This window comes from Durio zibethinus, chromosome 7 (genome assembly GCF_047325235.1).
Source record: "Durio zibethinus cultivar Kanyao isolate XHJ-2024 chromosome 7, ASM4732523v1, whole genome shotgun sequence".
In the NCBI taxonomy this organism is placed as follows: Eukaryota; Viridiplantae; Streptophyta; class Magnoliopsida; order Malvales; family Malvaceae; genus Durio; species Durio zibethinus.
In genome coordinates, this window is record NC_143168.1 from 23,541,094 (window position 1) to 23,565,958 (window position 24,865).

At 30.0% G+C, this 24,865-nt stretch overlaps 2 protein-coding genes, 2 long non-coding RNA genes and 1 other non-coding gene across 5 annotated transcripts; 2 read left to right on the forward strand and 3 right to left on the reverse strand.

The window, feature by feature from the left end:
• The first annotated feature begins 404 nt into the window (after window positions 1–404).
• Window positions 405–2,578, forward strand: LOC149518199 (uncharacterized). The gene is made up of 4 exons (XM_022863227.2): window positions 405–539; window positions 666–736; window positions 1,674–1,729; window positions 2,074–2,578. Exons 1-4 carry the CDS (start codon window positions 498–500, stop codon window positions 2,331–2,333), a joined length of 429 nt encoding a protein of 142 aa, XP_022718962.1. The 5' UTR covers window positions 405–497; the 3' UTR covers window positions 2,334–2,578.
• A 678-nt stretch (window positions 2,579–3,256) lies between these two features.
• Window positions 3,257–4,537, reverse strand: LOC111277078 (uncharacterized). Its single transcript, XR_002688655.2, has 2 exons — window positions 3,769–4,537; window positions 3,257–3,679 (listed from the first exon to the last, which is right to left on the reverse strand). It is a non-coding gene; the product is annotated as an uncharacterized LOC111277078 (long non-coding RNA).
• LOC149518200 (U2 spliceosomal RNA) lies at window positions 3,793–3,988 on the reverse strand. The gene has a single exon (XR_016343871.1). It is a non-coding gene; the product is annotated as a U2 spliceosomal RNA (small nuclear RNA).
• A 16,760-nt stretch (window positions 4,538–21,297) lies between the features above and the next one.
• On the forward strand, window positions 21,298–24,185 carry LOC111277825 (uncharacterized). The gene is made up of 4 exons (XM_089763938.1): window positions 21,298–21,752; window positions 22,132–22,289; window positions 23,137–23,410; window positions 23,551–24,185. Exons 3-4 carry the CDS (start codon window positions 23,360–23,362, stop codon window positions 23,881–23,883), a joined length of 384 nt encoding a protein of 127 aa, XP_089620064.1. The 5' UTR covers window positions 21,298–21,752; window positions 22,132–22,289; window positions 23,137–23,359; the 3' UTR covers window positions 23,884–24,185.
• On the reverse strand, window positions 21,643–22,132 carry LOC149518201 (uncharacterized). The gene is made up of 2 exons (XR_016343668.1): window positions 21,932–22,132; window positions 21,643–21,780 (listed from the first exon to the last, which is right to left on the reverse strand). It is a non-coding gene; the product is annotated as an uncharacterized LOC149518201 (long non-coding RNA).
• Window positions 24,186–24,865: the final 680 nt, after the last annotated feature.

A 24,865-nucleotide genomic window follows, 5' to 3' on the forward strand; every position in this document is an offset into this window, starting at 1 on the left:
TTAAAAAAAATTAATTTAATAAAAATTTTAATGAAAAAATTTAAATCAATAGAGTAATAAAATTTAATATGAAAATAAATAATATATAAAATATTATTTATAATTTAAATTTATTTAATAATAAAAATTTTATTAATATTATTATTAAAAATATTTTTCTAAAAATATTATCAAAATTTATTAAATTTATTAAAAATTTTACACACGTAATAAAATCTTTTAATTTAATCATTTTTAATTTAAAATTTTACGAAATTCATCTAAAACCTTCTTCTCAATTTTTTCGTACGGACGGATGCTAGATACACTGACATATTTTCAGCGAAAAAGTTCAAACCAGCGCACGTGGAATTTGACCAGAGCTCAAGCAGTCTAGATGCTTCTTATAGCCCTCCTTGTCTATCTATATAATATATTAGGCAAACCCCACCGAAGCTGGAAACCAAATCAGCACACATTAGAATTGGCAGGCTTCAGTTCTATCACTGATCCGTGAAATGACAAAAGGGGCTGCAAGATCACCCTACGGCAAGCAAAGGGTATCAAATTTCTTCAATTTCCATTACTTTAATTGCTGTATGCTTTGTTTCTGTTCAATTCTTGTATATTTTGTTTTCATATAATCGTCATGAGCTGATCACATCTCCGTTTATTTCATCCCCCAGAAAGGAGAAGATATGAAAAAGCTGAAATTAAACATGGAATGGATAAGCAAAGAAAAAATAGCTGGTAAAAGGTTAGTCTGACTGAGAAAAACTGCCAAAACACACAGCAACCTAATTAATGTGTTCGTTTTGGTTCCATTTTTTCATTATTTGGGCTGATACCAAATCCTTAGAGCTCTGGCTTAGATTGGATAGGTTACGTTTTTGTTGTTTTGAACTGTTCAAGACCCTCCAGGTCAAATTCAGTTCAAACTTAGAACTAACATTAGAACATTGTATATTACTTGTCTTTGTCCCCCTGGAGAACTTTGATCGATTCCTGCCTGCCAGATGGAATAAAAAATAGATGGCGATCGTTGTCGCCAAATTCCAAATATGAATAGCAAAGGAATGCTAGCTCCTGGTCCTAAGCCATTCAAAAATTTTTTTTATCATAAAATAATATTTTTAATTTCAATGATCAAATATCGGATTCTGATAACTTGATCAATTGAAAAAAAGAAAGAGGAAGAATTTTAAATCTTAAGCTTAGGTCTTCCGTGCGTAGGATTGATTTAACCTTATGTTGATTTATTTATTTGGTTTTTCTTAATTTATTTCTCCGAACTTAATGTAATGATTATGTCATGGAATTTTTTTTGAAGAATTTTTTAATATATGTTTTTTTAAAATTATATAATAAGAAGTAATTTTCTCTTATCTTAGAAATCTCTTTCCTCTTTAAGATTCAAATTCAGATTTCAAACTTAAAATTAATCAAGTTTTAACTGCTGCGTGTGTGTTTTATCATGAGACATCTTGAATATTATTTAATTGCGGTTATTTAAAACATTTTTCGAACTACATAAAATTGTAAATTATACCCTTTGAACAAAAAAATAAATAAAATCAAGGATGTACTTCCTTTTTTTAACATTAATTTTCTCAGACCAAGAGAAGAAATTAAAATACATGTGCTTTTCCATACATTGATTTTCATATTTATAACTCCAATCCATATACTTTCAGGTCATACAGGAAACAAGGCAGGAAGAATTTTCCGAGCAGGGAAAGCACCAGCCCCGGTAAGATTAATTTTTTCCCTCCAATTAACACTATGAAAATTGTTGATATTTTCCAATTTATCTTTAATTTTCAAAAAGAGCAATTACAAAATTCTTTAATTATATATATTTTCGTAGTCAGGCTTATTTTAATAAAATATCTATTGAGTTTTTATGATTGAATACAAGAGCACTTTGTTAAGAAACAAACAACGTGGTCCCATCCTTGATGGGACAAAAGCATGGCCTTGGGACCCAAGATTTTGATGTCTTTGTCTTCTTTCATATATGTCAAGATTCCTTATTCAAGCAATAATTTCTTCTGTGTCTCACTTTAATTTATATGTCGGCCGTTTGCAAACAAGGGAGGAGGGCCAAAGTTGTTGGAAAGAAGTTGCATCGGTGCCAATCCAGGCTCCAGGTTGTGCTGATGCAAACCGAATTGGCAAGGATGAAAGTAGAGATGAGTGAGTCGGCAGAGTCGCTAATGGCAGCAAAAATAGAAGCTACTCAGGCCGAGATTAAATTTGAACTGCTGATTACAAGAAGGAATGAGTTGATGGACAACTTTCTGGAAATGAAGGAAGCTGAAGCTTTTCTGATGCTTAAGCAGGGTTTCCTTTGAATTGGTAAATAACTTTTTAGAATGTATAAATTGATAATTATGGTGTGCTTGAAACTTGAGTAAGTTTTTATAATTAGAATTGTGAAAAATGATATCTCACAGTTAAATTGGAATTATTTTGGATATACAAATATTTATATATCCGAAATAATCTCAATTTAATTGATGTGAGTTTCTTTATTACTATGTATAAAACTCAATAGCATTATCTTATGGCATGATTTCTTAGTTAGAATTTTGAATCTTATTTGCTTATGTACGATTTTTTTTCCCTTGTTGGAATAACTATATCAAGTTTTTTTAAAAGAACCTGGAAATCAATCTATTCAAATAGCTGCATGACACAAGAAAAGGTTTAAGACTACTGAATAAACTCGATTGCACATGAAAGAATGGCAATAAGAGCTTTGAATTAGCTCTGGTAATTTCACCTGGGGTATCTCAACAACCCATTCTTGAATTTAAGCCTTTCTTTATGTCCTGAAATTCCCTTTTGGACCATGGTTTTTAATCAAGAAATAATGACCTTGTAGCATATTGGTACACAAAGAAAAATAAAAGGAAACATGCTTTGAGTTTCACTACCTTAAGACAAAATCTTAACCTTGTCTAATATTTTCCAATGAGGAACATTTTGGCCACAATCCATCACAAGTTAGACATGTAAGGAACATGTTGAGATCTCAGACATAGCTTTGTCTCATCCCTCTATTGATCTCGATTGCATAAATTGGATTATCTTTTCTCACCTTCAATATGGTGATCTTATAGGTTAAGTATTTCTGTAGCTATCCAGTGATTTTCTGACCAATTCTGTCAATAAAAGTATGAGCAAGTTAAAGAGGAAACAACAAAGGGAAAAACATATTTTATTGCTGGGAGAAAAACAAGCTTTGGCTAGTAAATCTTTGTGCCTGGTAATATTAATTAAAGACCTCTTTATCATAAATGTTGCATAGCATCCTGGTTGCTGAAAAACAGACTTACACTTTCACAACTGCAGTCATAATCAAACTTAAAATCTGCATACAGGGCCATACAATAGAAGACGTACATATAGAACCTCTACATCACACTTCAACAACAACTAACTTGCTATAAAGACAAAATCTGTCGAGCATTATATGAAACAAGTTACCATTTCAAGACTTCAAGTTTGTTGAAACAACGGTTTAATTGTTTTTCCACCAAAATACTGACTGAAAAAAGTGTAACGCAAAACAATAATTGTTTTTCCATCAGAATAGTGACTGAAGGTAGGTAACCGCATTCTTATCCAGACGAAAAGCCTTAGCATTACATCAAGATTAATGGGTAGCTTTGATCCAACCATCCTTGCAGAACATCTGGCATGAATGTTAGGGACATCTTATGGCAAAAAATCAAAATTCTAATAGAGACTTAGCTCACAGATTCTGGTAATATGAATACAGACCCGAAAATAATTAGACTTGATTTGGCGAGGCGCGCCAGGCCCAAGCTGTAGTGCAACGCTCAGGCGACGCTTGAGAGCCCCAATAGCAAGCTATTGTGGTGGACTCCCCCCCTTGAAAAATAAATTTAATATCATGTGAGCCAATGGCTCACGTATCAGATATTAAACTGATAAGAACAGATACTACACTTGATCTTAGCCAAAAGGCCGAGAAAGGTATGCTTAAACTCATCAAAGTCCGCTTCTTTTATGAGCAGATTCTTGCCCCTTCTCATTTTCTTCTCTGTGATGTGGGATTTATTTAAACGTGCTAACAACACAGTGAGTGCTCTCACATAAAGAGAGAACCCTTCCTGAATAGGCTATTGCAGGGCCACTTACGACTTGTTGTGAATCAAATTAAAGCACAGCCAAATTAGAAATGTAGAAATTGTGGATTACGTGCCATAGTTCCATCTGGGGTTAGTTTGTGTGCTCCATTATAAGGTTTGAGCGTTTTCTTGTGGCATGGAAATTCCATTCTCAAATTTCAGAGTAATCAAGAAATAATAGTCATGTATGAGAACTGTTTTCGGTGCAGATTCAACATAGCTGGTGCAAAAGATGGTAAAAGATTCAAATTTCATTTTTAAATAGTTGGGATAAACAGATGATCTATAACCACTTAGAAACTTGAATATGTTCTTTCGTTAATCATCGTTATAATAGGCTTAACAGGTTTGCCTTATTTGGAACAATAAAGAAGAAATAGATTTTGGGTTTTGGCAAATTCTAGTATTTGCATAGGACATACAAGTTGTGCTGGTTGTAAAAGACCAGCTAAAAATCTTAGATTTAATGCACTGGACTAGGAGTGGCAGAATGGTGCACCAAAGCTGAGCAAAATTGCAATATTCCTGACATTAAAACCCAGTTTACCAAAACTTTTCACAATGTGCAGATTAATTCACTACTTCAAGTGCATCAAAGAAAAGGTTGGAAAATTGGCTTTCCAGTGCCTTGTTTTTGAAACAACCATTTTTAGCATTTGAGAATGCAAGATATCCATCTCCTTTCTTTATCAAGACTGTTTTTATTAAGTTTAAAACATTTTTTTTAAGTAAATTATAAATGCTTCATCGATTCAGACACACTTGAACTGAATGTGCAGAAAAATGCAGACATCCAAGGGATGCCCATCCATAAGTTAAATTCCATTTGTATCTTCTAGTGTTTGCTATAATAACTCTTTCTTCACTTTGTTTGTTTCCGCGAATAAAATGCACATGGGTTCGTCACTATAATAAGCAAGCCTCAAAAAACATACAATCCCAAAAAATTCTACTTGACAGATGTTGAAGTTGAAACAATGGTATAATTGTTATTCTACCAGACTCGTGTGACTGAAGATGTTTCACCGCATTGTTGTCCAGCTGAAATCGCCTTGGCAAGTATATCAGGATTAGCGAGTAGGTTTGATACAAACACAGAAGATTTATTTTCAAGTGATGATCATTATAATAAGAAAGAGAAAGAGATGAGAAGAAATGGAAAAAAATTTTAAAAGGTAAATAGTATTTTCCTTTTTTATAAAGAAGAGCGGGATAAGAGAAATGATTACATATATTAAGATTTAAAATCTAAATTTATCAAAAGTCATTTTTTGTAAATAATTATATGAAATAATAGAGCTGAAGCCCTAAATTTATAATTTATACTCCATATTTTGTGTCAAGAAATATTGTTAGCAATGAGAGTCACTCTCCATCGATATTGATACATGATTATCTGGGTGTCTTTTTCTTGTTTGGGTACATGCATGATCATGTATGGAATCACTCAATTTATTTTGACTTATGGTCTTTGCTTTATTTTATAAAGAAAAATTATCAAATATATTCATAGTAAAATTTTTTTAAATTTATAAGTGAGATTAAAATGGAGATATATGTTACTTAGTGAATATTTAAAAAATAAAAAATTATTTTAAAAAAAATGAGATATATATCACTATCTCAACCTCATTTATAAAGTTAAAAAACCCTATTATTAATTTATCAAATAATTTCTCTATTACAAATTCATAAGGCTTTTTACATGGGTTTTTCCTGCATTAAGATAAAATAAAATTTTTATTCCTTAATAAGGATATTTTTAATCTTATTTTTCTAAATGGAAAACTTCATACCATGTCATCATTTTTGTTTTTTTTTCCTCTTCACTTCAATTGTTTCTTATCTTTATAATTTTTTTGTCAAAAATCAATAGTATTTGATTTTTTTGTAATTAGAGTTACAACAAATATTACAACATTCATCAGACTATTACTTTTTTTTTTAAATCAAAATCTATCTATAAGTGAAAAAAATTTAGAAAGCTTGTATTTTTAGCAGTGTTCCTTTTTTCAATTTCTATTCTTCAAGTCCTCTTTTAGCAATATTGCATCATAATGGGAACTCTCATAGATGTCCACCTCATATAATTTGGACAAGTATCTCCCATCATGGAATCACTTCCGTTCTGTATAGGTTTTTTCTTGTCTATGTTACAACGATTACCGCAATACCCAATATCTGGGAACAAGCCTGTTACATACCATAATTTAAGACCGAAACAAACCCAGCATCAGCAACCAAGCCTGGTATACACACCAAAACAAAACAAGAAAATACGGGAGAGATAAATATTAACTCACAACTAAATAACAAGTGGAAAAGCGCCCCTAGTAGTAAACAAGAAAATGAGGAACTTCACCTCGCAGACCCTGTAGCTAACATTGTCATCCGAGAATGAAGTTCTCAACTTTGTCAAGTACCCCTCCTTTAGCTAATGCATCAGCCAATCCGTTTGCCTTTCTATAAATTTTCTGGAATTTGACTTTGCACTTTTACAAGGATGATAGATCTGTAAGAAAAACCGACCATAATTTCCATAGTCTAGTTTCTTTTCTTGTACACCTGTTCAAGGCAATCAACGAATTAGATTCGATTATCAAATGAACACCAACAAACCGCCCAGAATTCACAAAAGTCTCCAAAGCAACATTGATAGCCAAAAGCTTAGCAATATTCGACTCAAGAACACCTAAAGGGGTAAAGAAGAATTCTCTCTCAGAAAAAACTTATCTGCATGTCTGTACTAATTACATTTACAGAGAAGTCCCCATTTTTCGAGCTACTGGGGCTTTCATTGAAAAATTTTGGATTGCAATTTGGAATGGAGATGTGGATTTAAGTTGTAGGCTTGCAGGCACAACCTTGCGAGGAGAAGGATAGAGAAGTGAAAGGAAGGAGAAGCTGATGAGGAGAAAAATGCTGATCTGGAATTTAATTGAGGGTACAAATATCTGTATTTTTTAATAAAGTTTAAAAATGTTTCATTTAAGTAATTAAGATTAGAAAGCATCTAAGTGTGGGAAAAAAAACTCTTTTTACTTCCAATTCGGTTTAGTTTTATGCATTTCCCCACAACACATGAAAGACAAGAACTAAACTTTTTTTTTCTTTTTTTTTAAAAAAGCACGTTGTTGGGAATGGATAATAGGTCCAAAGTTGAATGCTTTTAAATTGTAATAAAATTTTATGAAGATTACAAATCATGTAACTTTCAACATTAACAATTTAAATTTAATGGACATTTATGATTTCTTAACTGTCACGAGCAGTCGAACGATTCTCGATCGACTCGTTGAAATGTCGCGCGGTGGTGATCTGTCTCCCTCTATAATTGAAAAGACTGCCATAAAGTCAAGTTAAAAAATTTTTTTGGGAAACTTAGAGTTAAGTGTAATAGGAAGGAAAATATTTTATGTGTGTGTCACGTTAAAACATATATTCGTAAAGGGGAAATAGTAGAAATCTTATGATCTATGAAGAAAGGAATCATTACTACATTTTTATTGTTAAGTTTCCGCTTCTCAGTCATTAGGGGAGAGGTAGGGAGGAAGGGGCAAGCAGTCGCCATTCTCATTTGGTTTTTGACTGGACCCTGCCTGGTGCGTTTAGGGCCTTAGGCCATTTTCTTTCCAATCTCATTATTAATCGTGTTTGGACAACATCAGTTGCGCTGTGTTGAGGTCTCTGAATCATACTAACACACCAATCGAAGATTGGAGCTTGGGAGAGTATTTGGTATTAGATTATTCGTTTAATTTGTATTCAGTAATTATATTATTTTATTTAGTATTAATTTAAAATTTTTATGTAAAAGTAATCTTAAATCATTTGGTTGATAAAATTATTGTCTTGATAAGTAATTTGATTCCTAATCTAAATAATGAGAAAGTTTTATCAGTATGAAAAAATAAATTTTAATATTATTTTTTAACTAATTAATTTACTCTCATGAAAAATATATTTAGCATTATGTCAAAAATCTAGTCACTAAAAATTTTACAAAGTTTATTTTTTTTAATCACTTATTCAAAAAGGATTTTATATTTTAAATTTATATTGATTAGAGAAAAGATAATGTATTTATTTAATAATTTTTTTAGAAACTTTTTTATCAAAATTGATTTATACTTTGTAATTTTTTTATAGAATAACATTTAACTATTTTATAAATTTTTTATTCAATAAGTATTAAATATTTTACTTTTTTAGAAAATTATTTTGGATATTTTATATTGTATAATTTATTATTTTATATAATATCAAATACAATGATTTATAATATTAGTATTAAACATGGTAATTTAAGATCACTGGTGACCAAATCACCTTGGTGATCTTATCGTCATAGTAATTAAATTACTATGGTGATCTTAAAAATAATACCAAATACTATTTTAAGAGTTTGACTTTTAACATTAATCTTTTTTTTCATTTCTATCATATGCTTAAATGAGTTGTTGTTTATAGGAAAACTTAAATTTTTTTTGTTTTCTTCTCCTTTTCTATCACTACTCAAAATTTTCAACCCTAAGATTTGATATAAATTAATTTTAATAATTTTTAATAATTTATTAATTTAAAAAATATCAAATATATTATAAATTTTATTATATGCATGTTCTAATTTAATGTTTTTAATGGTCATTTTCTTTTTTCACTACACTTCATGTCACTATTATCACTACGTTTGTATTCAAACACATATCTTGTTACTGATTTTAATCTCACCATTATTGCATTCAATCTCACATTTACCGTAATTAATTTCATAATTACTATTTTTTTAATATCATCGAAATCAATCTTATCGCCTATTCAAATAAATCCTAACCCTATCCATTGAACTTGACACTACTCAGATTAGGCTTTCATAAAATTTTTCAAAACTCAAGTTTTGATCAATTTAAATTGTGAAAATATTTTATTATTAAGTAATTAATTTTATTTATATTTAAGTATTAAAATATACTTAAAATATTATCTTTTTAAATATTTTATTAATAACTTTAAAATAAATGATCTAAAAAATGAGTCAAATTAAACTTTGAGTAAGTTTCAAAAATGTTAATCCAATCTGACTCTATTTATCATAATAACTTTCCATCAACTAGATATTACTAGCTCGAGTTTAAGTAGACCAAAGTCATGATTAATTTAACCCATTTTACACCTCTAAATTATAGCTCCATATGGTGGCCTATACATGACATGACATGACATCAATCATGAAACAAGAACCATCCATTCCTAGCTGGATGATAAAGAATAAAAACTCACTAATTCAAAATGCCTTTTAGTTATTATATATTTTTTTATTTAATTTCTTTAATTAATTTCTCTTAAAAGTTTAATTAAGAAAAGGAACCCATCTTTTTTTATATGAATATGATGAATTATATACTATAGAAAAGAACATGAGTATTTTTTTCATATTGACTGATGATCAAAAGTATATGTTTGTAATCTCAATTTGTCGATAGCTCAGTTGGGGCATTTCCAAGAAGAGAGAACAAAACAAGGCCTCCCCGAGCTAATTACAATATAGGCTTAAATAAACAAAAACATGAATAGTAATTATGTATAGTTTTCGCTACAGTGTACAGTAAAATTTTATCTACAGTACTATTATAGTGACTTGCTATAGTAGTTTCGGTGACAGGTCTCTGTCTTTTATCTATTACAGTGACTGCTACTGAACTTTTTATCAAGAACAGTAACTGCTACAGTAAAGCTAGTCTTTGGTTTCGAATATCTTTATCTTTTTATGTCAACAGTTAAGATCAGCTTAGATTTGGCTTATTCTTGGTTGGAATATCGATAGAATAGTTTATCCTTCCATTGCATTACATTATCTAGATTTTGGAGTTCTACACCTTTTTCATCTAGAGTTTGGTGATAATGTGGAGAAGCGGATCTAAATTGATTTCATATTTTTCATCTTTCTTGATACTGATATAGTGTTTCTATAGGATAATCAATATCTTCTATTTTGAAAAGTCTTTCTAGAAGTTGGATTGCCTCTGGTTGAGTTTGGAAGGGTGCTTGAAAGGTAGCATAATAAATTATTGCAAAAATCCTTCTTCCATCCGTTTGTATGATAGCTTTTGGGAAACTATCTCTAATGGCCAACTGAAGGAGATATGAGGCTTTTTCCATTATTTCAATTCCTATTTGGAATTGATATTGTGTTGGATTTGAATATTTTGAAACAATCTTGTTTAGTGTTTCAGAAATTTCTAAAGCTTCTATTGTTGGGTTTAACATTGAGCCAAAAAGGACTTTTTTCATTTCCTAAATTTAATAGGTTTGAAAAAATCTCTCTCGTTGATAACAACCAAGAAGACTGGTAATGGTAAAATGTATATAAAAGAAATAATGACTGTTGTTTATAGCTTTATGAAAATGATGTTTTATAAAAGCTAAAAAATCTTTAATCAAATCAAAGGATTTGTACAAGGATTTGACTAACTATTCCAAGGTCGATACTAATTACATCAAAAGGTTCATGATTTAAACGAAATTTAATTTTCAGAATATGATCCCCAGTGGTAGTAATATGAATATAAGGAATAATAATGTTCAAAAAAAATTTTGATTAATAGTTTTTTTGTTGTCTGAGTAATTGAAAATTTTATTTGTTGAAATAGTTCCTTGCTTAGGAAAACTGTAGCTTTTTCAAACAAAATAATTTTTTTGAGCTTGTTTAGCTGTGGAGAATTATGATTTTCAAAATATTTATATAAATTCAAGAAATTATTTATTTCTTGAACACTGTACTGATTTTCTTTCAAAGCAAAAAAATTAATATCTTACTATTTTAGCAGATTAGTAGAAAGAAGGCTTTGGAAAGTTGTTTCTTTAAACTTCTAAATTTCATCAGCCTGTTTGACCAAAAATTTAGCTAATTTGGTCATCCTTTTGCAAAGCTAGATTTGTTTTCTGAGAGATGAGATTTTGAAATATTGCTCAGCAAATTATAGACTCGTGGTTTAAGTCCAGGGTTACAAAAATCTTTAATATCAAATTAGAGAGTTTTATTTTTTCTAGCAGTTGTTTTGCTGAAGAAACTATTTGAGAGTAACTCATAAGGGTCCATTCATTTGGATCTTGAGCAAATTGAGAGAATTTTAGTTGAATCCTCAAAGGAGATGACATAAATGATGGTATAAAGTTTTGGGGTTGATAGAAAAATAATCTTTGGATATGATTATTGTAAAAATCAAATCTTGGGTTAGGATTTGCAAGGAAAGCAGGGGATCTTGGAGAAGATAGAGTAGAAGAAAAAGAAGAAAAAGATTTTTTACCTGTTTTCTTTTTTACAATTCTACATTTTTTAGGATTATGGATAGGTTATTTTTCTCGATCTATAAAGTCTGCTTAGATAGTCTGCAATGAGGTTTTTGTCTCTGTTAATGAATTCTACCTGAAAATTATATTAACAAAGAAAATTGTATTACCTAATTCGCTTGAGATTTTCAGAGAGCTTTTTGTTTTTTAAGAAGTCTCGTACTCCTTGGTTATCTGTTATGATAACAAAGATCTCAGGGGCTAAATAGATATAAAATCGATGTACACCATTTTTTATGGCTAGCAATTATTTTTCATAAATAATATAATTTATTTCATTTGGTTTAAATTTACCGAAATTATATCCACATATCAATTCATCCTTTTGATGAAGATTTTTTACTTTAAGGACACATCCCCAATGTTCGTCACTGGCATCTGTCTCTAAAATTAATAGATCTTCCTATTTAGGTAGATAAACTTTAAGAATATAAGTTAGCTCTTATTTGATTTATTTAATAATATCTGAGTCTGTAGTTGTCCAGACAAAATCATTATTTTTGTGTAGTTTATGCAAAAGAAAACTTTTTTTTTAGAAAGATTTTTGAAAAACTGTCTACCATAATTTAATATACCTAGAAATTATTAAAGTTGTTTAATATTATCCAATTTTTTTGGAAACTCCTTGATCTTCGAGATGATATGATCCTACAATGTTAACTCATTAACAAATAGATTAAGACCAAGAAATTCAATTTCTGTTTTTTCAAGTTCAACCTTTTTTAAACTTAAAATAATACCATGTAATATAAATTCTTGAGCAATAATATTTAGGTGTTTCCTGTGCTCATCTAATGTAGAAGAAAAAACAAGTATCCATTTCTTCACATTCTCACCAAACTCTGGATAAAGAAGGTGTCAAACTCCAAAAACTAGATAATGCAATGGAAGGATAAACTACTCTGCAGATATTCCAACAAGAATAAGTCAAATCTAAGTTAATCTTAACTGTCGACACAAAAAGAAAAAGATATTCGAAGTCAAAAATCAGTTGTACTATAGTAGTTACTGTTCCCAACAAAAAGTCTTATAGCAGATAGAAAACAGAGACCTGTCACTAAAACTACTGTAGCAAGTCACTGTAGCGGTACTGTAGATAAAAATTCTACTATACACTATAGCAACAACTGTATATATTACTATTCATATTTTTGTTTATTTAAGCCTGCATTGTAATTAGCTCGATGAGACCTTTCAATCATTCCCATTTACTCTTTCTTTCTCTCTTTCTTTTTTTTCTTCATCTCCATCTTCTCTTACCTATTTTCCTCCACTTAATGTAAAATAACCCAAAATAGATATTTCTTTTCTCTTTGAAAACTTTTATACATAGATTCTTTTCGCACCCCCTGTAAATAGTATCAGAGCCCTAGGTTTTGTAAAAAGGTTTGTAATATTTTTTAAGTTTAGCTTACAGATCTATCTTGTAATCTTATTTTTATAAACAAAGTCTTTATATCTACTCTTATTTTTTGTTGTTATTTTATGTTTTAAAGCTCATATCGTGAATCTTTGGTTATTTGTTGGATTTGTTGGGCTTTGTATGCCTTATTATTGACTAGCCTTTGGTAACTCATATAAAATCACATTGATCTTAAGCACCGAAAATATGGAATCAACTTTAAAAAATAATTGTATTTGTAAAAATCAAGTTTATAATCATAGTTTACATATAGATCCTAAGTTTGAATCTAACTATTAGTAGAGCTATAAATGGTTTAATTGATCTTTCTTCTTCTTTTTTCACTCAGTTATTTGTAAAAATGGATAATATAGAAGATAAAATAGATTTGCTTGCAAAAAAGATGGACCAAAGACATGTTCCTCCAGATACATCTACAGACTTTAAACCTCTTTATTATGACAATATTATGATGGCTGATGATAATTTTTCATCTTCCTCAGTAAAGGCGAAACAAGAAAAACTTGATTTTGATTCTTATAAATATTTAATTGAAAACTTTAAGTATAAAATGAAGAAAACTAAAGATCCGAAACAACAGGTCGAATATCTTCAAGCTATTGAAACCTTTTATGAAAAACATAAAAGACATTTTCAAAAATATAATTATCATTATATGTTTAACTATGACACAATCGGTGTTAGTAGTAAAGAAGCAGATAATAGTATAGTAGAAGACAATTTTGAAATTCTTCCTACTAACCCAATAGTAAAGAATGAGCTAGTTTCATCATATGAAACCACATCAGATGACTCTTCTAGTTTTAAAGATCAATCAAATCCATAACCTCAAAACCTTATTCCTCAACTAGAGTATAGAGGAAAAAGAAAAGCATCAAAAATATCTAACCTAGATATGGATGATTTTCTTCATTTTCTTGATTATTTATATTCTCTTGAAAAATTAGCTCAGCATAAACTTCACCTAAAAAAGAAACGGTACTTTGGTGGAAATGGCACTTTTGTTTTATATACCACTCGTATCCTGGGGCAAGCTTATTGTGCAGGAGCCCTACAGGTACTGGAAAGCTAACTACTGGCAGTGAAACGATTGGAGATTTAAATATATAGCAGACTTTTTGTTCTTCTCCTTATGGAAATCCGACATTCAGTATTGTATGATTACTTATAATTATTTCTGGTCCTCCCTAGTAGTTGTTAGAATATTTTGTTTTATTATGGTTTTTGAATCTTTAGTTTGCCTGCCCAGACCAAGCACAAAGCAAGGAAGACTGAAGGGATTGGAAGGTAAAGTGGCAGAAAGGAGAGGGGAAACAAGGTTAATGGAGGAGTTGCTAAAGGATGAAGCAACAGCAATGGCAAATGTACATTCAAACTGCTATTGAGAGAATGAAGAGGGTAAATGAGCTTATGCTCCAGAAAGATGAATGCTTCCGACAATTTGTTGATCATATACTGGTTGTCTTTTGAAATGGATGATAACCCTAATTGTTGATTTATAATCTTTAACTACTTGAAAGAATGAAAAAAGTCTGCTTATCTAAAATTTGTATTTTGATCGGCTCTGTTCCTGTGAGTCTGACGACTTACTTTTGCATTTGGCGTGAAAAAGATGATAGTGGAATTCAGTTAGTACAAAAATAGATGGCACAAGAATTGGAGTATTGACGTTCCAAGAATTCGGGAGGGAAAGTCAAGACTTTGAGGCTTCATACTAGCAAATAGTGTGAGCTTCGAAGAATGGGCTATAGAAAAATCAATCACTAAATAAACCCAGCAACGGCCCAATAATAAGTATTTGTAATACTACTGGGTTCACTATCAACATGCAAGGTCTGCTTGTCGTCAAGGGATTGAATTGTTGCTTATTTCCTTAGGCCCCAACCCAGTTAACAAACATTTTAAAGCTTCAGTTTGCTTGGGCTACGCCATGGAAGGATCGTATTAAACGCTTGGGGACCCTTGACTTTGAGGGTTGAGAACCTCAATCAATGGCCAGTAGCCAGCCACCGTGGCGTGCGTATGGGCGATCCATCCCCTTAAAAAAAAAAAATCCAATGTCATCTTGAACCAACGCCCTTGTTAAAAACCTAGAAGTCAAAACCATTTTAGCATTGTTATTTTCATCCAATTTTTTGTCATGAGCTCACATCTTGGTCCCACGCCCTTCTTGCCAAAAGGTCAAAAACAAATGCAGAAATGCTTGCTCGAGCCTAGTTTATAAATAGCTGAAGCTTTGCTTAACTAAAGCAAAGAAATCTCCTCTCTCTCTTTTTCTCCGTCTCTTTCTTTGTGTTCTAACTTGTTTTGTTGGCAATTGTAGTTTAGTTTCATCGCAGTAGTTATTTAGTATACTTTAGGCACGTATCTTTCTTCACTTACTAAAGGAAAAATGTAATTGAAAATTAGTATTTTGTGTTATTTGTTATCTTTAGAGTCTGCACGTGGATAGACTAAGCTTTGTCCACCAAGAATAACGCTCCGGGTTGTGCTGTGCGGATGCCAACCTATCTTTGCCCGGTGGCAGGATAGAAATTGAATATATATATATATATATATATATATAGTATTACTTTATGGTTAAATCGAATATATCAAGCCAGTTTTCTCAGCAATATAAAAAACTACAGGGATGAAAGCCGTGTAGAAATTGATAACAATCATGTTGGAAATCTATTAAAAATCTTCCTTCTCATCTAGCTTCTGTTTGAAATGTCTTATTTGTAACTTCTACGGCCTTAATTGTTTAATAAGGTTCCAGGTTGTTGTTGCATTCAGCATTCAACTTTCACCCCGACCTTTGTACCGAACCAACGTCTGATAAATGGGTTGGGTGAGCTGATCAGACCAATAGGCTAAAGCGAGAGATATGCTTTGTTCAAATTTAAGGCCAAGCCATTGGGTAGAAACCTACACCTTTGGCTCAATGGAATTCAAAGATATTAACATTTACTTATGCTTTAATTATGTGTTTCTTAGTAGTGGATTATTTCGATCTAGCCCCAGTCTTGACCTAGACAATATAATCATATTGGAGGGAGGAACCCTGTTTTAACTCCGAAATTTTGTTTTGCTTAACCATATAGGTTCAGTAAATTCTTTACTTAACCTAATAACTTTTCCAAAATTTATTTAATGCAAAGCAAACATATTCATTTTAAAAATTGTACAAATAATTTGACAACATTAAATAAGACCTTTCACCTTTAAAACAAAAATGAACCCCCCATGACATAAAACTTTGGATCCATTCTTTTATTGATATATATATATATATATATAAGATCTTTTGTTTTAGTATCTTCAAGAATTATTTTGTGCATTGGAGAAGAATAGAGGGTTTAGAAAACCAACGAAATTCCCTTAGAAGGAGATATGAACATGAAAGCAATCTGGTGCCGTGGAATTCATGTTTCTTTCCCTTTGAAAAGAAAAAAAAAATCTTGGTGGGGTAACATTGGGTTTGGCGAATGCATGCTTTAGACCTAATCGGAATGGAATTTAAACTCATGAACGGTTAAGTTTGATTCCGGCCCCAAAATCCGATACTCTGGTTCATTCTTAGATTGTCATAGAGCTTGGACAAGGACCACTTAGAATATTTTTTGTACAATTTAAATGTGTTCTTAATTTTAATTTAATGTATTACCCATCAACAGAAAAAAGAAAAAACGAATAACTAACAAATAATTGATTCAATCGGTTAAGATTATTCTATTCAACGAAAAAATTTTAAATTTAAATCCTATCAATGATCATTTGTTGGGAATAATCTCAAATACATGACCTACAGTCATTTGTCTTAGATTTTCATATATAATAGATTTTATCTTAATTTGAAAATTTGAAAAATTTATCTATATCAAATTTTTTTTTATAAAAAAAAAGAGAAATAAAAAGGAAGCCAGATCAAGATGCTCATTCATCTATGCCATTGTATGAGACTTTTTTAAAAGTAGAGTTTCTGTGACTTTCAACCGATGCAACCCATGCAAGGCAAAACAAGAAAAAAAGCCAACTTGATTTAGACAGCTAAAAAATGCAACAATTATTCCAACAAGTCTACAAGAAGATAAGAAGAAAAATGAATAGAGAACCTATCTTCATTGGACGTTTATTATTTTTCTATTATCGCGAGTCATCGAACGATTTCGTGCAGATAATCGCTCCATTAGAAGACTTTCACTCCAACGAGCCATCATCTCTTCTGTATTATTATTCAACCGAAAATGCTAGTGTCAAGCGAATCTTTTGACTTTCCAAATTTCTTTTGTATTAGATTTTTAAATATAAAAAATTCAATTTTTAAAAGTGATGTAAAAAAAAAAATCTCTAGATGAACCAAGTTTATTATAAAAAGTGATATTTTATAATTAAGAAAATTTATGCATTGAAAAAATATTCAAAAGTAGTTTAAAACTAAATTGCAGATGAAACAAAATGGTGCTTCCTTAATTAGAAAATTTTATTCAGATTTAAATTTGATTTTCTGGTTATTGTCATCCCTAATGACTTTTATATGCGGATCATTATTGTTAATTTTGTGTTTGTAATTATTTCAGAAGAGATCAAAAATATTGCAGATAGGCAGAAAAACTTTGAAGGCAGATCAAGCAGTGGAGGTGATTAGCGAGGAACAACAACGTGAACAAGAACAAGAACAAGAGCAAAGGTTAGATCAAGTAGTGGTTGCAAGTCACTGAAGTATTCACCATTTGATCCAAACGTCAAATCCAGAACATTGTTGTTCTTTTTTCTTTTTTTTTTTACATAGATAACCCAAATCTAATCACTATATTTCTCGGGTAACGAAAATAAATCTTTAGATAAATTATAAAAGGACACAAACCTCCCTCTTTTTTTCAAAAAAAATAATATGCAACTTATTTCATGTACCTCAACAGAATAAGCCCTATATCCGATTTATTTTTATTTAGGGAATATTAAATGGGCTTGGGCCGAGCCTGAATTGCAAGTCTTACTTACCCTCACGTTCTCCATTTTTTTCCCTTATTCACGTGAAGGAATATAAATGCACTTTTTCTACTTAAATTTGATCCGTCTACTATCTCCTTATGAATCAAAATCCAACAAACCAGGGCCACATATCTACTTTGTTTTTAATAAAAAAAAATTTTTAAATAGATAAATTATTAAATTTTTTAAATTAAAATAAGACATATCATATTTGATAATTAAAAATAAATAATTATAAATAATATATTCAAAATAATTTAATAAACAATCACCGATAGAATTCAAATTTAAAATTTTTTCATTAAAAAAAATTTTAATCAATTGAACCAATCATTTATTATTTATATGTTTACTTTCCTAAATATTTTCAATGAGCTTATTCAACTATTTTTTTTTTTTTACGGTAAGAATTTTTCATCTTATGAGGGCGTTACGGACAGTGTAAATGAGAGTTTTCTAATACTTAATGCTACAAAAATTAGTGAGATTTTGGTCCAAATCTCTCTTTCGTCATTTCAATTACAAAATTGGTTGGCTGAAAATTTTCGAACTTTCAAATATATTGATTTAAACCAAAGAATTAAGTAAAAGTAAAAAAGAAAAAAAAAACCTCTGATAAAAATTCAATAATTATCTAAATTTTGATGTTTATTACAATCAATTAAATTATAAATTTTTTATTTAGAATCAGTTAAACTCTTAAATATTTAATTTCATTCCCTTGAAACTTTAAATATTTATTTTCGCTTAATTAAGCCACCATCGATTAAATAAAAATAATTAACCTTTTTTCTCTCTATTAAGGGCTCAATTGGTGAAGATAAATATTTGATGGTTTAATTAATTACAAAAAATGATAGAAATTTGAAAAATTATTAAATTTTAATTCAGAGGCTTTTTTTTTTTTTACCTATTTTACCTTTAAGTAAACAATAAACATACATCTCGACTCTTCATATATTACCGATACATATATGGATAAGTCAGAAGGAGAGTGGATTGGAATGATGAAGAAAAAAGAAGCCCCATGAGTTTTAAAGAAAAAGCTACACAACTCAAGAGTACTTTAGGTACATTTATGATTCAGTATTGCTGGCTACCCTAGTCGATCTTTAGGATTCTTTAAATTTGGATAAATTATTTATATATGGTTAATTTTGAATTAATAATCTTGAAATTGCCTTGCCAAAACAGAAAGCAAAGAAGACCATTAAGAGGCTAGAAGTTGAAGTGGCAGAAAAAAGAGGATGCACAATGTGCTTGAAACAGTTTATAATGGTAGAAGCAACAGCCATGGAAGGTGGAATTCAAGATATGGAAACAAAACTTGCTCGGATGAAGAGAAAGAAAGAGATATCTTTTGCTAAGAATGAATGCATGGAACAATTTATTACTCGTATGCTAGCTATCATTGAAGCTGAGGATCAGCTTGTTTGATCATATAATTTTACATCTACAAGGAAGGGAGAGAGAATAAAACGATAGCTAGTTTTAGTAAGCAATAATATCATGAAGTTTTATCACTTCTTGAGAGGTGTTTTGATTCCTGGTTTTTTTTGAAATGTTTGTTAATCAGAGTGATGTGTGGTTTTTTCGATGAGGTGCAATCAATCACGGAACAAAGTTTGGGTTATTAAATTAAATATGATGGATAAAAAAAAGGTAGTATTAAAAATAACATAGTACATAATTATATATTTAAGAGATAATTAATTTAAAAAATGAACTAAATACTCTTGAAGAGCCTCAAAAAAGAATGACAATGATCATTTAGGCACCTTCTGGTGGATACTTTTATTGTTTCTCTTTGTTTTTTATATTTTAATTTTAGTTCTTTTTTCTTTTTTTACTTTTTCACTTTGTATTAGAAAACAAAAAGTAAAAATGCAAATCAAATGGGGTCAAAATATTTAGAGTATAGAGAAAAATGAAAACAAAAATCAAACCTTATTATTTAGTTGATAAATGATTAATTTTTTTTTTGTTATAGTTGATAAATGAACATTAGCTTTTACTTATATATGTTTTGAAAAAAATGATCTAATATGATTTGAAGATTAATCTGACTATATTGCTGTTCAAATTAGTCGTTAAACCCCATCAAAATTAAGATTAAACTTATTAGCAGATGGTTAAATTTAGTTTTTTTCAATTGAGATAGTCCCTACAAAGTTATTTAAGAAATTTTTAAAATTTTTGTTTCAAATAAAATGATTATTTAAATAACTAAGATTTATCAACAGTCCTATAATATGTTAAAAGAATATTAAATTCTTAATTTTTAATGATGAAGGTTTAAATTCTATCTATATGAAGCATAGTAAAAAAACAACTAAGAGTTAATTTTGTGATTGTTATTATTTTGATAAGAATGGAAATTCGAATTCCCTCGTTTTAGTGATTGGTACTTCGATTTAGAGCTGTTTAGCCCAATTGAAAACAGGCCTGGCTAGAATAAATATTATTTTTCTGTTGGATAAAGATTCCCTTGTTAAACAGTCGAAGTCAAGACCCAAAACCTTTTTTCTTTGTTTTGGTTTGAGGTGGCCAATACTAGGTTCGTGAATGGGACGGATGGCCCCACTCGTACTGAGCGGTGGTGAACAACAATTTTCAAATTCAAACCTGCCCCGGTTCCACTGACTTCGATCCACTTTATTATATTTTAATATTTAATATAATAATAACTTTTCATATGTTAACAATATTTTTGTATAAAAAATTTTAATCTAAAAAAAAAAATTGTAAATGTTTATATTCAAAACTCAGAGTTGATTGTTATTTTCTAAAAATAATTATATAAATTAATTAAATTAAAATTTAATTTTATATTAATAATTTAAATATTAAAAAATTTAGAATATTTATAAACATAAATCGGATGGAATGTTAATAAACCTTGAAAAAACAAATCCATGGCAGTGTCAAACAGCTTAATCGAGATTGCAATTTCATTTGAATAAACAATAAATTGATATTAGTGGGACAAAAAATTATTATTATTATTATTATTATAATTATGATTAATAAAAATTATTATAATAATTATTAAAAAATTATTATAATTATAATTAAAAATTTTTATTAAAATTAAATTTTAAATTTAATTATAATACGATAAATTTAACCGTATCACGATAAAATTACGGCGAGATCTAAACTTAAATTGCATAGATTGTAGACTTCTGCTCAAAAACCAAACTTTATGATTAAGTATTCGTCAAGTGTTTCAAACCAACACCACACGTCACAAATAGGAAGGAGTTCGTAAGTTTCGCATCTATAAATACAACCACCCATTCCCAAGTAATTTCAGGCCCACTTTCCTCGGCATCTTCCTCCTCAATACCTCCCTCTTTCTTCTTTATTTTCTTTATATCATGCTCTCCACTGTTGTCGCCCAATTCTTTCAATTTTTTTCTCACTTGGCTCCAAGCCAAGTGAGAAAAAAATTGACATCGTTGGGTGTCAAAGGAGAAAAGAAAAAAATTAGAACTGATGGGATTTCCCTATAATCTTTATTTTCAGTATCTATTTTAAATTTTCTTTTCTTTTCATTTATCAATATTACAATGTCAATAAAAGTTTTGGTGTTTGCAGGTTATCTATATCAATATGGCAATGCTGATTCCGATTGTAATTTGTTATTAATACTATTCGGATTGTTGCTTGTTACCCAGAGGCTATTTCCAGTTTCAAGTATGTAGAATAATTTGTTCTTACCTATAAGTTCACAGGAATCGATGGCAGGGATTGGACGAAAAAGGCAAAAGCTTGAAATTTCTTTCAGAAAAATTACACCGATCGTTTCTGTACTTTTTGATCTATGTAACCGGCACCTTTATATTCATTCCACGATGTGGGTATGATTCTATGCTGCTAATCCTGAAACTTAAAAAATAAAAAATAAAAAGCTTGTGTATATCGGTTTTGTTCAATAAAAAAAAATGAAAGTGTTAATACATACCAAATATTTAATTTAAGATGGAAAATTAAGGATCAAATCTAAACAAGAATATTGTATATATCAAGGCAAGCTCACCTAACTAGTAATTAACAAAATCTGCTCTGACTATCCTATAATTTGTGCTTTTGAAAGGATTGTGAAATCATCATTTGCACCAAATAGCTTCACTGGTAGAAAAATTTTGTTTGGAGTTTTCTCTACTTTGTGATCTTTAGAGGATTGGAAGATTTTATTTTAGCTTTTTTTTTCTTCTGAAGTTGTTTTTTTTTTTTTAGGTGAAATGTTGTTTATAGCTTTATAATGAATTGAATGGTTGTTGATGATTGGGCAAATCGCACGGCATCGTCGAGAGATCTCGCACGTTTTTGGTGGATCTGAGTCAGCAACCGCGCGATGAGTGAACGATTGAAAAAGTGGCATATGAATCATGGTTGTATGTGTTTGTCACCACTCAATAATAAATCCATACTATTTTAAAAATTATGAATTACTTTTTAAAGGTATTTAATTTTTTATTATTAAAGTATGAATTAATTTTAAATGGTATTAAACTACCAGTAGCGTGCTTTTTTGTTTTTCTCAATGTTTAGTAACTGTATGTCCACTTCTTTTCTTCTCTAAAATGAAGCACCATTGACATTTACCATTTTTTCATCATTAACTACACATAAATATAGTTTATAATTACGTTTTTCAAATGTTATTTGAATTTTTACTTTATTTTAATTTTAAGTTTGATTCAGGTACAATTTAAAAATTTTATTTTAATAAATTAAAATAAAGTATAATTAAATTTTTTTTTTCAACTTTGGGATTTGAGTTATTTTAATCTAGATGAGTAAAGCTTGGCAATGGATTAGTGTGGTCCATCAGGATTGTACTCCAAAGCCCACATTACAATTAATCGCTGACTCTTCTTATGTTTCAACATTGACTGATAGCCTACATCACAATTATATCGCAAATAGTTGCTCAACTTCTACTAACTTTCGCACGTCTCTGGAAATAGACCAATAATTATTGATCTACCTGCATTGTTTTGTTACCCTGTTTCCAAATTCAATTAATTTTTAACTATAATTGACACGGACATGGTTTTAAATTTGTTAAAATTTTGTATTTATATTTTATTCTTTTTATATTAAATATTTATAAAATAAAAAATTATTGTATCATAACTTTTATGGATAAATTATACAAGACTTATATATATATTTTAAATTCATATACGATTATTTATTATTTATTATTTTTTATTTTTTAAACCAATGAAATTGCAGTCCTTCTTGGCTAAGGAGAAAAATAATAAGACTTCTAGTAGTCTGGTTCATCGTTCGAAATTCCGCGCGATTCAACGTGCGGCAAAAAGAAAGGTGGATATACAAAAGGGCGTACACTTTCTCTGAAGCCAAGCTGCAAAAAAAGATAAAACTCTGTGACGCTTTCCCCTTTTAGCTTTAATCTAATCAAGTAATTCTCCAAAAAGAGTTCACAATCCCTAAAATGACGGGATTCTTTTTTCGCCATTTTTCGCCGAGGAGCTCTCAAATCATGGTTAGGTTTCTGTCTCTTGGTGTTCGATTAGTTTCTTTTTCCCTTTAGAGTGGTGGGTTTTTATCAGAATTGCTGCGATTGCGACCCCTTTTTCAATTGTATTAAATACTAAAAGCTGAATTTGCTGCTTGTTCAAACAGGGTCGTTACCTGAGAGCTCTGAGAGCTAGATTGGCAAGGAAGCGAAGGGTTAATAAGCGTCTGAGACGGTCACTGAGAGCTATGCAACGTGCAGCTGCAGAGATCGAGCAGCAGAATTGGAGGATCAGGGGTGAGAACGAGCTCTTGTTTGAAGCCAATATCCTCAGCGATCAATGGGTTTACGATTGTCTCGTTGAGGTTGAAAACGACCCTTTGATGAGGAACGCTTTTGAAAGAATCAATGCTCAGGATCTTGATGGAAGGAACATTACTAATCGTGACCAAACTCAACCTCTCCGGGACGGCGGGGCCAACGCCGACCGCCGTGAATAGCGTGACGGTGGTTTCCATTCCTCTAGAGGTGGTTGTCAGACATCATATGAAACAAACTACCACTTCAAGTTTCAGTTCTGTTCAAACAATCTATCCGACGACCATATAAAGTTGTCGCTGCCCCTCCCTCAAGTGTGCCACGTTGTCCTTTTAAGATTTTTTTAAGCTTAAATAAACGGTATGTTTTGATTTGTTTTGGGTATTTAAAGTTTTTTTTTCCTTTCCTCTTTCCGCTACTTTTTTTTTCTGTATTTTCTTATTTTAATTATTATAAAATGGTAGCCTCGTTTTTTGGTTTATAACTATTTTCATATTTATGACACTTGATATTATTTAATTAGATATATTTATTAATTATTTTTATGATTGATGAAATTTGGACAAAATAATACTGAATTTTAAAATAATTTATCGAATTAATGAAATTGTCCTTGACATGTGTCTGAGTGTTAAATGGATATGATTGGTTTTGAATAATTTTAAATGGTTTTGAATAATAAGTTTTTGTGTGTGTCGAATTTAGTCAAAGATTCCAAAAAAAAAGAGAGGGGGGAAAAAAAAGCAAGTCTTCCATTTTGTTTAAAGAGATTTGGAAAGGAAGAAAGAAAAAGATTAGAAAAGAAAAATAGAAAAAGGGAATCCGAATAAGAAGAGAAAGAAAGTAGCAGACATCAAGGGATAATAGAAACAGAGAAAAATGAAAGAGGAATCTGGAATTGTGTCACCAAATTAGTTGCGAAAATATCGAATTGATCGGTAAAAGTGAACAATAGAAAAGTTTGAACACATTTTTTATATATGATTTTTTAAAAATTAATTTTAGAGCTTTCAATGAAGAATTTGGTCTATACAAATTACAGGAGCACTTAAAAAATATTTAAAAAAATAAGAATAACATTTAGAAAGAGAGAGAGGGATCAGTTATGTTTCATTAAACTTCTTTGAAGTACGTTTACAACCCTGATGAAACCCAAAAAAAATG